Raw genomic sequence first — 17,039 nt, forward strand, 5'->3', positions numbered from 1 at the left:
GACCTTTCCTCTCTACGGGCCTTCTCAGGGTTTAACCTGGGTAGGTGAATACAGGCAGTCCTTGACTTACAACAGTCTGTTTAGTGACTGTTCAAAGTTATGATGGCAGTGAAAAAATTGACATATGGCTATTTTTCACACTTGCAAACCACTTTGGGTATCTCTATGGTCACATGATCAAAATTCAGACGCTTGGCAACTGACTCGTATTTATGATCACTGCAGTGTCCTGGGGGGGAGAGCAGTCATGTGATCGCCTTTTGTGACTTTCTGACAAGCAAATTCAATGGGGAAGGCAGATTCGTTTACAACCGTGTTACTAACTTAGCAACTGCTGTGATTCACTTAACAACCGTGGCAAGAACGGTCGTAAAATGGGGCTAAAACTCACTTAACAGCTGCCTGGCCTAGCAACAGAAATGCTGGGGTTCAATGGTGGTCAAGGACCGATCGCAGCTGTTTGCCAAGCTGGTCCATGGGATTTCAATCCTGTGATGGACATTGTCCTGGTGAAGAGGCAAAGAGGCCTCAATATTCAGCATCCTCGACCACAGCCGGATGAGAGGTTGTTGTCTTCTAATGTGGGGCGGTATGATATTGCGAAGTACCGGTAACTGTGCTGCCCCAGCTACGGATCCCAAAGAACACAGCACACACAAACTCTGAACAAAACTTAGTTTACTCAAATAACGCAGTTTTAGCAAATGCCGGCTGTTAATAAGCATTCTTAACAGCCTGCCAGAAATTCCACAGATAAGATAGTCAGAGTCTTACTGGAGTTGGCAGAAAGCCCAGAAGCAAGGTTGCAGAGAAATCCCACCGCGATGATTAGCGAACTAAAGTTGTTTCCTGCAGCTTGTTGCAAGCTGCGTTCTTTCTTAAATAGGCTAAGGGAGTGGCCAATTAGCCCCAAGCCTTACTCTCGAGGTGACCTCCTCCTGAGGAGCCACTCCTGCCTTTTGGCAGCTCTGCGTGCCCGTACATTGAGAAGAGGCTCCTCCTCTTCATCCTCTTCACTTAAAGGAGCCTTTAGAGGTTCTGAAGGCCCTGGCTGAATCCCTGCCTCTGGCACCACATCTTCTCCAGCCTCCTCACTGTCTGACTCAAGCGCCGACTGCACAGGCTGCTGGCGCAGCTCCACACCAGCCTCCTCGTCGTCGGGATCAGCAACAATCCGTGCAGGCCGCTGGCGGGCCACAACAGTAACCAGTGCACAGGAATGGGATGCCATGTGCCAGAGATGATACGTAGCGTTAATATGTGGATTGTGAAGATAGAACAAAACTCTGGGAATCCTATTTTCATGAGTTTTTTGTGCAGTTCTACCATTTGGTTGCTTTCTTGTCCAATAATTCAATCTCTGGCCCCTATCTAACAAAAATGAAATTCAATGTAGAGAAAAGTATGGTTTTACACTTAGGCAAAGGAAAAAAACAAGTATTCAAGTACAGATTAAGCTCAACAGTAGTAACTGCGAGAGGGATCTTGGAATCCTAGTGGACAACCACTTAAATATGAGCCAGCCGTGTGCGGCAGCAGCCAAAAAAGCCAACACAGTTCTAGGCTGCATAAACAGAGGGATAGAATCAAGATCACGTGAAGTGTTAATACCATTTTATAAAGCTTTAGTAAAACCACACTTAGTATACTGCATCCAGTTTTGATCACCATATCATAAAAAAGTGTTGAGACTCTGGAAAGAGTGCAGAAAAGAGCAACAAAGATAATATGGGGATTTGTAAGCTAAAACATATGAAAATGTTTGTAGGAATTGGGTATGTCTAGTGAAAAGAAGAACTAGGAGTGATATGATAGCAGTGTTTTAACATTTGAGGGGCTGCCACAAAAAAGAGGGGTCAACTTATTTTCACCTGAAAATAATTCTTGTCCTGCACCTGAAGGCAGGACAAGAAGTAATACATGGAAACTAATCAAAGAGAGATGCAACTTAGATGTAAGGAGAAACTTCCTAATAGTGAGAATAATTAACCAGTAGAATGGCTTGCCTTCAGAAATTGTGGATGCTTCATCATTGGAGGCTTTTAAGAAGGGAGTAGACAGCCACTTATTTGGAATAGTAGAGTCTCCTGCTTGAACAGGGGGTTGGACTAGAAGACCTCCAAGGTCCCTTCCAACTCCGTTCTTCTCTTCTCTTCTGTTCAGTTCAGTTCAATTTGGTTCAGTTCTCTTTGTGTGTTACTTTCCCCAATCTGGCACCTTCAAGCTGCAACTGCCTGGAATTCTGGGAGTTACAATCTGAATCTGAAAAGACATTTGATAGTGACCAAGGTGGGAAAACTTACAAACCACAACAGCTGAACGGCCATCTCCAGATCAGCCACAATGCAGGTTCCGGGCCAGGGGAATGACCCAAAGCAAAAGTTAAAACTATGCGTATGCAGGGTGTTCATATGATTTAGTGTTCCTAACTTTAGCACGCCATTATTGCCTCAAAAGAGATTTTCCTGAACTTGTTTTGATTCTGACTTTCCAGCAAACTGTCAAAAGCAGGTTACTTCATACCCAGTAAAAGCAGCTGAAAATTACTAATTCAGATTTTAAAGGCCATCTTCCAAGAGTTTGGTTGGACGGGAAAACTGGAAAACGTGTAACTCAGAATCTTAGCAAAGCATACACAGAAAGCAGGATAAGAACATATACTTAAAAAAAAAAAGTTAGGAATTTAAGTGGACAAAAAAAACCCCAACTTTCTGGAAATGGGATATATTTTGTCCAGAAAATACATTAATGGTGAGGGGGGAAGGAATTGATTTTCATCTTTCTTGGCTTCACATCGTGTTCTACATGTGGCACAGCTGTATTCCTCTGGAGAAGAATGTATTGCACAAGCCTTTGCTAACTAGTCAAGGAGAACTGTTATTATCATCATCACTGTAACACCATTTCCCTAATGGAGCTCACTGCACAAAGAATATCATAATACAATAAACCAATAGTGAAGCCTAAACCTCTGGTCCCGTTGATCGACCAAGATCGGATCCTGCAATAGTGAAGCATTTAGGTATAAATTAGAAATCAGCCTGTTTGGTGTCAGGTTGAAGGAGCCTGGCTAAAAACTGGGAGACTGTGAGTTCTAATTCCCTCTTAGACATGGAACCAGGTGAATGACTTTGGGCCAATCACCAAGAGAGAGAGAGTTCTAGTCCCGCCTTAGACATGAAAGCTGGCTGGGTGATTTTGGTTCAGTCCTCAACCTACCTCACAGGATTGTTGTTGTAGGGAAAAAGAGGAAGGAATATTAGGTATTTTTGCCCCTTTGAGTTCCTTACAAAGTAGTCAGGATAAATAAATAAATAAATCAGCAGACTGAATGCCTTTCCTCCTTCCCAAAGGGAATTCTTCCCCCTAGAAGACATCTACCAATGCAGGTCTCCATTAGAAACCACAAGTGACATCACATGCATGACGTCACGTACATGCAAATGATGTAAACCAGGACAGCACAACTCATACGATGTCATTTAAGCTCCGTGAATGCTCTGTGTGGATTTCTGTGTCTGGAATGCAGTCGCGTGCTCTTCATCTCTGGTGTCCAGAGTCCAGCTGCCAGAATTCCCAGCGATGGCCGTGCTTGCTAGGGAATTCTGGGAGTTTGTGAAGGCTGCCATTTATGCACAGGAGACGTGAGCGCTGCTACTTTCCCTCAGGAGCCCAACATTGATCTGTGGTTAGTATGACAAGCAGGCAGCTGGCTTCCTCAGACTGCGCCTGCTGATGTGGTAATGTTGGCCAGGCCTCCTTGCCACACATGAAGGGCAATCCAAACCCAAGTGGGAGCCAGAGAATGGCCTGGCACAGGGACAGTTTCAATACCAGCAGAGTGCCTGGGCTATGCATAACAAGGTGACCCAACATTCCTGCTGGGGGCCTTGCGTGAACGTCATGGACATACACACAACTCAGCACAGTGGGGTGCCCCAGGGGGAAGAGAAGGAAGGCTGTCTCTTTCATGCATGCCCTCAGGACCATCTCATGCTGGTCAGCTGATTAGGGAAGTAGCCTTAAGCAGGTACAATAAATAAAGTTTTGGTCTAGTCGTTAAGGTACCAAGCTAGAAAGCAGGAGACTGTGGATTCTTGTCCCACTGTAGTCATGAAAGTCAGCTGGGTGACTTTGGGCAAATCACCAGGAGGTAGGGAGTTCTAGTCCTGCCTTAGCCATGAAAGCTGGCTGGGTGACTTTGGGCGAATCATCAGGAGGTGGGAGTTCTAGTCCTGCCTTAGCCATGAAATCCTGGTGGGTGACTTTGGGTGAATCACTAGGAGATGTGGAGTTCTAGTCCTGCCTTAGTCATGAAAGCTGGCTGGCTGTCTAATGGCCAATCAACCAGGAGATGGGGAGTTCTAGTTAGCCATGAAAGCCAACTGGGTGACTTTGGGCGAATCACCAGGAGATGGGGAGTTCTAGTTCTGCCTTAGCCATGAAAGCCAGCTGGGTGATATTGAGCTAGTCTCTCTCTCTCTCTCAGCCCAACTCACTTCACAGGGTTATCATTGTGGGGAATTTAGGAAGAGGGGGATGTGTTGGATATGTTCAGCAACTTGAATTATTTGTAAAACTAATAGAGGCAGGATACAAATAAATAAATGGATAATAAAAAACATCAGAGAGACCCTATTCAAGATTAAATGGGTCCCACTCCTCCTTGGTTCAACTGTCTTGAAACGCAATCTAAATATAAAGCAATCTGTTTTTCTCAACCTTGGTAGCTTGAAGTTGTGTGGACTTCAACTCCTAGAATTCTCCATTAAGCATAGCTGGCTGGGGAATTCTGGGAGTTGAAGTCCACACATCTTCAAGCTACCAAGGTTGAGAAACACTGGTCTAGTGGTCCACATCAAAGAACACAAGGGTGAATTCTGGGATGGAGCATACTGCTTCCGCTTACGCCTTTTAGCCCCAATCCAGGAGCCTTCACAGGCAGGCGCTTTCGCAACAAATTATTTTTGTGTTGAATTTATATTTACTGACCAAGAAATAAAGGGAGATTAGTATAGATCTATTTTAAGCTATTTAGCTCTCATCAACTAGCCATACCCTTCTGGGATTCAAACCCGGGCTACTTGCATATTAGGTAGATGTATTAACCTCTAAGCCACGGGCTCTCCTCACTTTGCAAAAGCGACTGACTATAATTGGGTAGACCAGATTGCCCTGATAAAAAATGATACTTCCCCTGGTATAACCGACAAAGTGAGGAGAGCCCATGGCTTTGAGGTTAATACATCTACCTAATATGCAAGTAGCCACGTTTGAATTCCAGAAGGGTATAGCTAGCTGATGAGAGCTAAATAGCTTGAAATAGATCTATACTAGGTAAAGGTTCCCTTCGCACATATGTGCTGGTCGTTCCTGACTCTAGGGGGCGGTGCTCATCTCCGTTTCAAAGCCGAACAGCCAGCGCTGTCCGAAGACATCTCCATGGTCATGTGACCAGCATGACTAAATGCCAAAGGTGCACGGAACACTGTTACCTTTCCACCAAAAGTGGTCCCTATTTTTCTACTTGCATTTTCTACGTGCTTTCGAACTGCTAGGTTGGCAGAAGCTGGGACAAGTAACGGGAGCTCACCCCATTACACGGCGCTAGGGATTCGAACCGCTGAACTGCCGACCTTTCGATCAACAACTCAGCGTCTTAGCCACTGAGCCGCCACGTCCTCAGATCTATACTAGTCTACCTTTATTTCTTTGTCGGTAAAACATAAATTCAACATAAGGGTGAACAGAATACAGAGTCAGGAGGGAGACCAGTTAAGGTTTGCCACAAAAAATCTGTGGAATGTCAAGGCCTGACAAAGTAGCCCATGCCTGGTTGTAAAAAGGATGATTTTAACTAGAATTCAAAGTCAGCTGACTTACCACCACCTAAAGATGGCTAAAAGTTGCTCCTGGAAACAGAATCCTTCAAAATAAAGACAATTCGATCTCTGAGTCAAACTCAAATGAGCAATGCAATTCATATCCTAAATTCTTTCCATACATAACACACTAGAGTCTATTATTTAAAATGGCCTACTTAGATCATCATATCTCAGTTTATAAATCCAAGCTACAAAAAACAATCAAGACACTAATCAACCATAAGTTCTCACTTTGATTCACAGTATGATGAATTAAATGCTCAATAAACTAGGATTTAAATAATTCAATTTCTCAGATTTCCTAATCAAATATGACTCAAAACAAAATTATCTTACCATGGAAGAACAACAAAAAGGATTGGCATATTGGCAAACAATCTGTGAGTAACTTATTTTAATAATTTCCAAGCACACCTAGTTTGGGCCAGGCTGAACATCACCATAAACCAGAATTCAATAATCCGGCATCATAGCCTGAAAGTCATGGTGGACAAATCATGACTGGAAGCTTGGTGAAAGATTTAGTTGGACGTTTGAAATGAGACATCAATGGGAGCTATCTGGTGGTCCAGTAAAACACCATTGATGAGGGTAAGCCAAAATTCAAGGTACAGGGAGTGGTGGATCTCTTAACTAGATCCCTTATAGTTGCATCCTTGCAGGGAACGCCACTTTATAGATGGGAATCCAGGATAGAGATCAATGTTATTTCTGACAATATTAATATGTGGTTTCTGATAGTCAACTTATCTGTTGGCTAAAAGTTGCTCTCAGAAACATAGACTTGAATCTAGACTAATAAGAGTTGGAAAAGACCTTGTAGGTCACTTCCCTGCTCAAGCAGGAGACCCTATACCATTTCAGACAAGGGGCTGTCCAGTCTCTTCTTGAAACCTCCAATGATGGGGCACCCATAACTTCTGGAGGCAAAGCCTTCCACTGGTTGATTGTTCTCACAGTTAAGAAATTTCTCCTTAGTGCTAGATTGCTTCATTAGTTTCCATCCCTCAAAATAAACAAAATAAACAGAAACCCTCAAAATAAAGACGAATCGATCAATGAACTCAATATGAAAATCCAGCACAGAGATCACTGTTGTTTCGGACAGTATCAATCTGCAGTTTCTGACAGTCAACTTATCCGTTGGATGGCCTGTTAAAGCCCATCAACAGCTCTTCTGCCCATCTTTAGTTCAGGTGGCTTTATATGAAGAAAAACATAAAATGCAAAATGCTGGGTTCGGATGTCCTCATCTTTAAGAATGAACAATGAAATCAACAAGAGTTGCGGTCAACAGAAGTCCTGCTGATTTTAGCAAAGTTGTACCAGATGTTGATTTAACGCCCACATTCTAGAATTTGAACAGAAGATCTAGTCAAATTTTCCCACCGTTGTATAAAAGAAGACACCCATTTTCCCAACTTACACAAACCCAAGTTAGCCTCTGGCTTCATGACTGTTCTATGCATCACAAAACTCTTTGTGCTATTTTCTTGCTACCCGCTTTTTAGGGTTATCAGTTAAACAAAGCACTTCTTGTATTGGGGATGTGTCTACACACAGCCTTTCTCTGGAAAAGAAATGGTTACTATGCCATGATTTCAAGACTTATCTGCGCTGTGAATTGACATGATGGAGCGCTGGGAAAGTCCTGCACCCTTCCCTGAATGTGGGGGTGGATGTGGTAAGCCTCAAAGTTGCATATGCAAAGCACTTCCATGGCATTTCAGCACAAGGGGGGGGAAATCCACAAGACGCTTCTTCTCTTTACTTGCTTGGAAGCCAAGCAGCAAGTGGATAAGAACGCTTCGTTCCAGCCTCTTCATTCAAGGACTGCTAAGGATGTTATCATATGACCTTAATTCCAGAGGAACACCAGTTTCTCCTCCAGAATCACCTTCCCAGCTTAATAAGTTTTTTTAAAAATACATAGATCACCCATAAATGCCTGGACAAACCTCTGCTACTGAGGAACAGAAGATCCTCCATGACCACCGGAACTTTAGAAAGGGAGGCGAATAAGAAGAGAAAATGGGAATAAGTCATGGCAAGAAGGAGATTTTGTCCAACCTCAGTGACTGCACAACTCTCACTGACCTCAGGAGAACTTTGCCAGCCCGTGTTCCACTGTTCCACGTTGCAAAGAGCATCAACTAGTGATAAATTATTCTAAAATCAAGATTTACGTGCTTGCCAGAAGGTCTACACACTGTTCCTGTAATGAGGTTTGCGTTGTGCAAATCTCATCCTTTAAATATGTAGGGGAGGCATTTCATGCCCAAGGCAGTAGAAGGGCACGACGCTGCCAAGCTGCCTTAAGTATGCCAAAAAGCTCAAGGCCACTTTGTGGGAGAACAGCAACTTGCTTTGCAGCAGCGCTCAAGTTATCTCAGGTAAGTCTCTGGTCTGGCCCACTTATTGAGCAAAGATTACAGATTAACAGAATTGGAAGGGTCCTTGTAGGATATCTAGTCCAACCTCCCGCCCAAGCAGGAGACCCTACACCATTTCTGACAGATGGCAGTCCAGTCTCTTCTTCGAAGCCTCCAGGGATGAAGCTCCCACAACTTCCAAAGGCAACTTCTGTTCCATGGATTGATGGTTCTCACTGTCAGAAAATTTCTCCTTATTTCCAGGTTGAATCTCTCCTTGGTCAGTTTCCATCCATTATTCCTTATCTGGCCTTCAGGTGCTTTGGAAAATAGCTTGACCCCCTCCTCTCTGTGGCAGCCTCTCAAATATTGGAAGATGCTATCCTGTCTCTCCTGGCCCTTCTCTTCACTAGACTAGCCATGCCCAGTTCCTGCAACTGTCCATTGTATGTTGTAGCCTCCAGTCCCCTAATTATCCTGGTTGCTCTTCTCTGCACTCTTTCTAGAGTCTCAACATCTTTTTTATAGTATGGTGACCAAAATTGGATGCAATATTCTAGGTGTGGCCTTACTAGGGCTTTATAGAGTGGTATTAGTACCTCACTTGATCTTGATTGTATCCCTCTGTTAATTCAATTTAGGATTGCATTGGCTTTTTTGGCTTTGGATCATTTTCTGCTTGACCTCCTGGAAGGGGTAGTCATGGGTTCTTTTAAGAATACCCAAGTCGATGGGCTCCAAAACACCAGAGGTCCAACATAACCATACAGGTTCCTTGGCAACACACACACACACACACACAAGCACTCAAAGACTATTACTCAGTGCTTGCTACTCCATTCTTTTCCACTTCTACTACCACCTCCTCCTACTGCTCTCCCCAATGATGACTTCTTAAATTCTACTGCCAGAGAACAATATCTTTTTCAATCTGCTTTAGGCTGTACAATGAACACCTCCCTCGCTCACCAACACCATTGGCATGACCGATGACTGTTTGAAAAATATCCTTTCAATCAATCCTTGCACTGATGACCTTAGCAAGAGTGTCAAGCAAAGGAAAGCTGAAGTGAGATTGTAAACACAGTTGCGGTTTTGCTTAACGACTGCTTTGCTTAATAACCACACCCTTGGCTCCTAAATGACGACGGTCTGTACCTACATCACATCACTGTGGTTAGCTCTAATGCAGTGTTTCTCAACCTTGGTAGCTTGAAGATGGGTGGACTTCAACTCCCAGAATCCCCCAGCCAGCAGCGCTGGCTGGGGGGATTCTGGGAGTTGAAGTCCACCCATCTTCAAGCTACCAAGGTTGAGAAACACTGCTCTAATGGGACACCCAAGGCATTAGTACACCTCTCCCCTTCAGTCCGATAAGAGTTCTGGGAATTGAAGTCCACATATCTGCAAGTTGCCAAGGTTGAGAAGCACTGCTCTAGTCTAATGATTCTCAACCACCATTTTTTCCCCCACCGCTTTAAAATAACTGAGATGCAACCTACTTCTAAATTTGAAAGTCCAGTGCTTTAGGATCTGCCATCGGGTCTGCCAAAAACGGAATCCAGAGAAAAGCAAGCATTAGTTTAAACCTGCAAAGACAAGGTAGGTCCACGGGGGACCTCCGGGCAGCAGCTTCTGTGGTTCCTTGCCATCTGCTGCTTTTGTTGCCAATGCATACAAACTGTGACGGCCCTGCAACACTTCCCCCTCTTAATCCAGCAATGCTTCAAAGCGAGTGAGGATGAAATATTTATTTGGACAATTCAAATTTCCTGCAGAAATGCTTAAGAGTCCATTGCTATTGCAAAAGCTGTTGGTGTAAACGGCACACGCTGCACAAGTGTGGAAAGAGAACTAAGCCTCATGCATTTCTGATACAAGGACATCGAGGTTTGCACCTAAAACTTCCCAAATTCTCCAATCGCTCTTGACACTCAGATGATCTGTGACTTTTAACTCCCAATCTATTTAGCAACAGCTATGCTGAGTGAGGAGGATTCTGGAAATCCACCCATCCAGAGGGTACTCAAATCATGGATTGATTCATTGAACTGTAGAGCCACTGTCCAGTCTAGCTTTATAACATTCACAGGCCAGGACAACATTCTCCTCTATCATTGCTAGGAAATTCAAATGCAGGAAGTAATTTTCATCAATACCTTGTTTGGAGGCATCAAAACTGGTTGCTGTGGAAACAGATGGCTGATAATCTAAATTGGGGCTTCAGTCTGATCTGCAGAGGTTGTTTGGAACACAGAATACTGAATAATGGAATTGGAAGGGTCCTTGGAGGTCTTCTAGTCCAACCCCCAGCTCAAGCAGGAGATCCTATGCTATTTCAGACAAATGGCTATCCAGACTCTTTTAGAAAGCCTCCACTGATGGGAGCACCCACAATTTCAAGCTATTCCATAGGTTGATTGCTCTCTCCTTTAGGAATTAGGCCAGACAAGGAATAATGGATGGAAACTGACCAAGGAGAGAGTCAACCTAGAAATAAGAAATTTCCTGACAGTGAGAACAATCAACCCATGGAACAGAAGTTGCCTTCAGAAGTTGTGGGAGCTTCATCACTGGAGGCTTTCAAGAAGAAACTGGACTGCCATCGGTCAGAAATGGTGGAGGGTCTCCTGCTTGGACGGGGGGTGGGGGGTGGACTAGATGACCTACAAAAGGTCCCTTCCAACTGTGTTAATCTGTAATCTGTAATTTTCTCCTTAGTTCCAGGTTGCTTCTTTTCTTAGTTAGTTTCCATCCATTGTTTCCTGTCTTGCCTTTTGGTGCTTTGGAAAACAACTTGGCCCCCTCTTCGTTGCAGCAGCTCCTCAAATACTGGAACACTGCCATCATGTCACCCCAATCCTTCTTTTCACTAGACTAGACATACCCAGTTCCTGCAACCGTTCTCTGTATGTTTTAGCCTCCAACCTCCTAATCATCTTTGTTGCTCTTCTCTGTACTCTTTCCAGAGTCTCAACATCTTTTTGATGTGGAATGTGGAATGTAATGTGGTGACAAAAAATGGATGCAGTATTCCAAGTGTGGTCTTACTAAGGATTTGTAAAGCCTTTATCTTATTATTTATCTTATTATTTCTGAAATGGCTCTGCCTTCCTTAAGAGCCGACTTTGCTTCTTCCTCTAGAAGTGGATATTCTCGAAGGACAAATCAACATGAAACAACTTTGAGACCCAATGCTGTAACACAGGGGTGTCAAACTCAAGGCCTGGGGGCTGGATCAGGCCCTTGCGGTGCTTAGATCGGGCCTGCGGGGCTGCCCTGGAAACAGCAAAGGACCAGCCCGCGGTGTCTCTGCCAGAGAAAACGGAGCTCGGGAGGACTGTGTGCGCCCCCCCCACAAGCTCCGTTTTCACTGGCAGAGGGTTGCAGGACACCGTCCCAGCTGAAAATGGAGCTTGCGAGAGCCGCACATGCCCACCCCCCCAGCTCTGTTTTCACTGGCAGAGGGTTGCAGGAGGCTGTCACAGCTGAAAATGGAGCTCAGGAGCCCGTTTTCGCTGGCAAAGCACTCGGGCCGCCACAGGCGCCCCCAAGATGAGTGACGTTGAGCTGGCCACGCTCACCCTGGCCACGCCCCCCCCCTGTCAAATGCAACCCTGATGCAGCCCTCAATGAAATCGAGTTTGACACTCCTGCTCTAACATGTTCTCCTGTACTTTTTTTGTAGATTCAACCCTGATACATACAGATAGTCCTTGATTTATATCTGTAATTAAGACCAGAATGCAGAAGTGAATGCAATAGTCAACAGGCAAATGTCACAGTTGTTAGGCAAATCCGTTTTACCCAACGGCCATTTTTGGCCATAAATTGGAAGCAAATGCCAGAAATAGAAGTCAAATTCGCAGTCACATGACTATGGGACACTGCAAATTGCCCTAAAGGCGAGCCAGTTGCCAAGGGCCCAAAATCTGATCATGTGACTGGGTTGGATACGCAGCCATTGGAACTTTGAAATCAGGCCATAAATTCCTTTTGGGGTGGCCGTTGTAACCTCAGATCGGTTGCTCAATGATTGGTCCTAAATTGAGGACTATCAGTACACAGTGATGGAAACATTTCAGAAATCTAACATTTCAGCCGGGGGAGAGATTATTTTGCTAAGGTGCTCTCTTTACTATACAAATTTAGCCATTGTGCTCCAAAAACCATTGTTCAGGCAATGCCTTCTTCCTGAGGCCAACTCAACGTTCAGAAAAGGTATTCGGGTTTTTGAAAACTCCTGACTTTCTCATTAGGCCAGATGTTAAAAAGCTAAGTTGTGGGTTTGACTAGATGCTGAAGACTGAAGCCTGCATTATTATTCCCACAGCATATCCCCGTCTTTTTTCACTTGCTGTAATTCTTAAAAATTCATTGCAAGTTCTACATTTAACACAGACATTTCATCAGAGAGCTGATTATTCCGCAGTGATTACCTAACTCAGAAGTCAACAGAAGGACTCTGCAGAATGAGTTACGCCAGTGTAGCAAGAGGGTCCTTGACTGCCTTCCAGAAGTTATTTTTTTAAGTGTCTGTATTCATAAAGAACTCCACTCTAATCCATCACTCCTTTATATAAATACAGAAGTAACACAATTCTCCGGCACTGCCAACGGCAGAGCGATGAAATTGCAGGACCTGGAAGACGCCAGGAGCTAAATGCCAAGCAGCGCGCAGCTGGTGTCTCAACCTGTTGCAAGAAATTCAGCCAGGACCTTAGCTTGTTCTCCGAACCCAGCCATCCACTTATGCCGTAAAACAGGTTATATAAGCTGAAAGGGCACCGAAGGCATGGAACACAAAAATGGTGGGAACGAAAACAACAGGCACACTTCCCACCAGGGTAAGCCTTCAGCACAACCACCTCCACTGCACAACGGTCTGGGTCTACAAACCTGGGTCTACAAGGTGGGATGGAAAAATGTCCTGTCCAGTGGTGGGTTCCAACTGGTGTTACCACCGGTTCTCTTTGCGCATGCACTTTGCGCACGATTGCCGCATGCATGCTCGCTTCAATCGCATGTGTGCAGAACTTGCATTCTGCGCAAGTGCATTAGATTTCTGCGCAGCTGAGGCACAACAATCCACTCTGCAGCGCCTATCAGCTGGGCTAAAAAACGACAAATAAAGGTAGGTATAACGCAGGGGTGGGCGGGAAGGCCCAGCTCACAGTCATAGAGAACCAGTTCACTGACGTCACATCATCATCACTACCGGCTCGCCCGAAGCGGGCTGAACCGGGAGCAACACACCACTAGTCCTGTCCTTGGAAAGTCTTCTACAAAAGCCAGAGTCTCCCCATGTCCGTTCACACAGCGGCCCTTCTGGAACAGATGCATTTTGGCCCAAGCAAATCCACGGGGACTTGCCACCTGCGGAGGGCATTTCCACCACTGAGCAAAAACGACAGCATCCCTTTTACACAACGTTCCAGGAAGGTCTTGAGGGCTGTGAAAGGGATCAGCCGGGCGGGGACCCCTGAGCAGGCAGGCAGAAGGACCTCGTGAAAGAGAAAAGAGCTTTCTTGAGAAGAGTTTGCACAAGACCCAGAGAGCAGCCTGAGGTGAGAGTTGGGAAGAAGGACCCGGAGGCTACAAGTTCAGTTCCTTCTCCACCTTCAAACTCACCGCGAGGGATGTGGGGCCGGTCACTTCCCTGCCTTGTTGAGAGAGAATAAATCAGGAGGAGGCAGAGCTGGGAACGTTGCCTGGAGCTCCAGAAGGAGAGGAGGAGAGAACTAATAGGAGTATGAAGAAATTAGGTTTCCTAACCCAAGCTGTGGCTCAGAGGCATGCCAGTTCTCCCCCAGTCCCTTCTGGAGAATTCAAACCCAGATGAGCTTCTGCAGAAAAGCAGCCCCTCCCCAAACAAATAAACTGGCACTGCAAGAGAACAATGAGCGGGGTGGGTGGGGGCAGACGGATTGTCCCTCAGCCATAAATGCCCCCGATTTTGAATCCGGCCTCTCTGCAAAAGGCAGTTTCTACCCAGCGAGACTCTCCACCCTGAGAAGCATGCAACCCTGCCCTGACACTTGGAAGCCGTCTTTCAAAAAAGAAACATTTTCAGCACTGCCCGACCCTCCTCGCCTCCCATCTCCCCGGCTGGCCCGGACAACAGATGCCTCTTTGTGTGAGCCAGCCGTCCCCTCCTAAATCACTCTGACAGCCAAGATTCACATTTACAGAGCGTTGGGAAAGCAAAAGGCAGGGACGAAAACAAACAAGCCTCCTGAGAACTTTCCCCTTGCGCTAAAGAGAGGCCACACGGCTGCTTTGCAGAGAAAGAAAGAAAAAGAAAGAAAGGAGGGAGGGAGGGAGGGAGGGAGGGAGGGAGGGAGGGAGGAAGGAAGGAAGGAAGGAAGGAAGGAAGGAAGGAAGGAAGGAAGGAAGGAAGAAAGAAAGAAAGAAAGAAAGAAAGAAAGAAAGAAAGAAAGAAAGAAAGAAAGAAAGAAAGAAAGAAAGAAAGGAGCCCAGGCTCCCTCCAGGAGCAAACCTTTATGACACCAAACTTAAACTCCAGACTCAAACGGTTTCTGGAAGAACCAATCAATGTTTGTGGTTTTTTTTACTCACGCACGTGAACTGGAACAATCACGCCCGGCTATAAGAGCCCAGAATGAAGGGCCAAAATAAATGATGAGGAAACAACTTGGCCAGCCGAACAATCCCCACCCTGTCCAACTTAGGCCAACTGCATTCTCCCTTCAAGCTCCAGAAGTTCGAAATGGATCGTCTCCCATGTAAGGCACAAGCGGGGATTCTGTGAGGCCTTTGCACAGCCCATGGCAGGAAAGGAAAAGACCTCTGCGAATATTATCCCAGCAAGAAAGGGCGATTTGGGGGAGCTCCCTGTGCAGAGACCTTTTAGCAATGGAGGCCAAAGAGACTCAGCTGAAGGCTCTTCCAGTGGCCAGAGTCTAGACCAGGAGGGGTCAAACTCAAGGCCCAGGAGCCGGAGCTGGGCCATGGGGTGCTTAGATCTGGCCCGCGGGGCTGCCCTGGAAATAGCAAAGAACTGGCCCGTGGGGCCTCTGCCAGTGAAAACCCTGCGGCCCTCCTGAACTCCGTTTTTGCTGGCAGAGGATTGCAGGAAGCGGTAGCAGCCGAAAATGGAGCTTGGGAGCCCTTTTTCTCTGGCAGAGCGCTCTGGCTGCCACAGGCGCCCCCAACACTAGTGATGTCAAGCTGGCCACGGCCCCCCCAGCCCCCCAAGGTCAAACACAACCCTGATGCGGCCCTCAATGAAATCGAGTTTTGACACTCCTGGTCTAGACAGACAGCAAGTCCATCAGAGCCTCTGCCCCACTTCGGCCTGTCTCCAAGGCAGCTCACCCAGACGCCTCCGGGCAGTTTGCAGACAGGGCCGGAAGCCAGCAAAGACTGCTCATCCCCTCCGCTCAGGCAGACCCCCAGCTGATCCCCCAGGAAAATGAACCCTGGTGGATCCTGTGCCCTAATTCCCAGCAAGGTATATGCCCTATCAAATCGTGGTGTGTCTGGCCAGGCAGGTCCTGGTCACTTCTGAACAAGCTGCTCCAGCATCAAATCAGGGTTAAAACTTTCTGGGAGGAGAGGAGCTGGCTGCCAGGAAGTAGGTTTCTAGGGGTTCAGCAAAAAAAAAAAAGAAAAGAAAAAAAGCTGGGTGGTTACAGAATCCTGCCATTCGTGCCATGTTGCCAAGCGTCACTACTATCATCTGCTGGTCTCTTTATTTCATATGGGCCAGTGTTTCTCAACCTTGGTAGCTGCTGGCTGGCTGGGGGATTCTGGGAGTCGAAGTCCACCCATCTTCAAGCTTCCAAGGTTGAGAAACTCTGATACAGGCGAATAATTGCAATTGCTGCACTCTTCTGCTTGGGCATAAACCCAGTCTCCTAATCAATGCCAGCCTTGGAAGAAATGTAGAGAAAACCAAACCAAAAAGGGGAATATAAGTGAATTCGATGGAACATTTTCGCAGCTCATTTAAAGGTGGGTGTTTTTTTGGGGGGGGGTTTAACCCCCTCGGTTTTCTTGGCTCCTATTCTGAGCGCTCTTGCGAAGCGGGCGAAGGCAGAGCTGCCGGCGGGGCGCCTCTCCATCCTCCGCGGGACTTTCGCAGCCTCCGCCCCAATGGGAGACCCACACACGCGCGCACCCCTTCTGCCCAGCGCGGCCGGCCTCTGCGCCTAAAGGCTCCCGGGGGCAGCGGGCGGCGGTGCTCGCAGGCGCTCTCCTCCTCCGGAGCCCCCGGCCGGTCCCCGCAAGCCAGCAGCCTCCCGCCTCCTCCTCCTCCTGGCGGGGGCCCCGGAGGGACAAAGCCTGCCTGCCCCACTCCCCGTCCCCCGGCCGGCCCTACCTGGGGATGGTGATGCACTTGGTGGCGGCGCTCTGCGTGGTGATGGCCTTCTCCAGCTCGTCCAGCTGCCCGGTCTTCTTCAGCTTCTTGACCAGGCTCTTGACCGCCTTCTCGCACCACTTCTCCTCCTGCCCGTTCTGCTCGCCCTTCTTCCAGCCCAGCAGCCGCTTCACGATGGGCGGCGTGAAGGGCAGGATGGACGACATGGCCGGCGCCCGGAGGAGGAGGAGGAGGAGGAGGAGGAGGCCGGCCCAGGGCAGCCCGGCAGCCCGTCCGCCTTCCCCGCTCTCCCGCCTCGCCCGCTCTCGCCCGGCCGCCCCGCCTCTCTGCCCGGCCAAGCAACGGCCGCGGGCTCGGCCCGGGACAAAGCGGAGGACGCGGCCGCCGCTGCCGCCAACTTTCCGCCGACTTCGCCCAACGCGCCTCTAGCGGCAGCGG

The 17,039-nt window shown here is 47.2% G+C and overlaps 1 protein-coding gene across 2 annotated transcripts in view; it reads right to left on the reverse strand.

Annotated features, from left to right (window-relative positions):
* The window catches only part of SMAD3 (SMAD family member 3), a 66,628-nt gene extending 49,789 nt beyond the window's left edge, over window positions 1-16,839 (reverse strand). Inside the window, exon 1 of one of the 2 annotated variants that reach the window (XM_070953369.1) lies at window positions 16,602-16,839. In XM_070953369.1, the coding sequence (XP_070809470.1) occupies window positions 16,602-16,807 (206 nt within the window). In that variant the 5' untranslated portion in view covers window positions 16,808-16,839. The remainder of the gene's footprint in view (window positions 1-16,601) is intronic. The other variant, XM_070953370.1, reaches the window with a different exon arrangement.
* Between the last annotated feature and the right edge of the window lie 200 nt (window positions 16,840-17,039).

Source organism: Pituophis catenifer, unplaced genomic scaffold (assembly GCF_029215685.1).
Source record: "Pituophis catenifer annectens isolate HBS135680 unplaced genomic scaffold, rPitCat1.0.hap2 SCAF_14, whole genome shotgun sequence".
Classification (NCBI taxonomy): Eukaryota; Metazoa; Chordata; class Lepidosauria; order Squamata; family Colubridae; genus Pituophis; species Pituophis catenifer.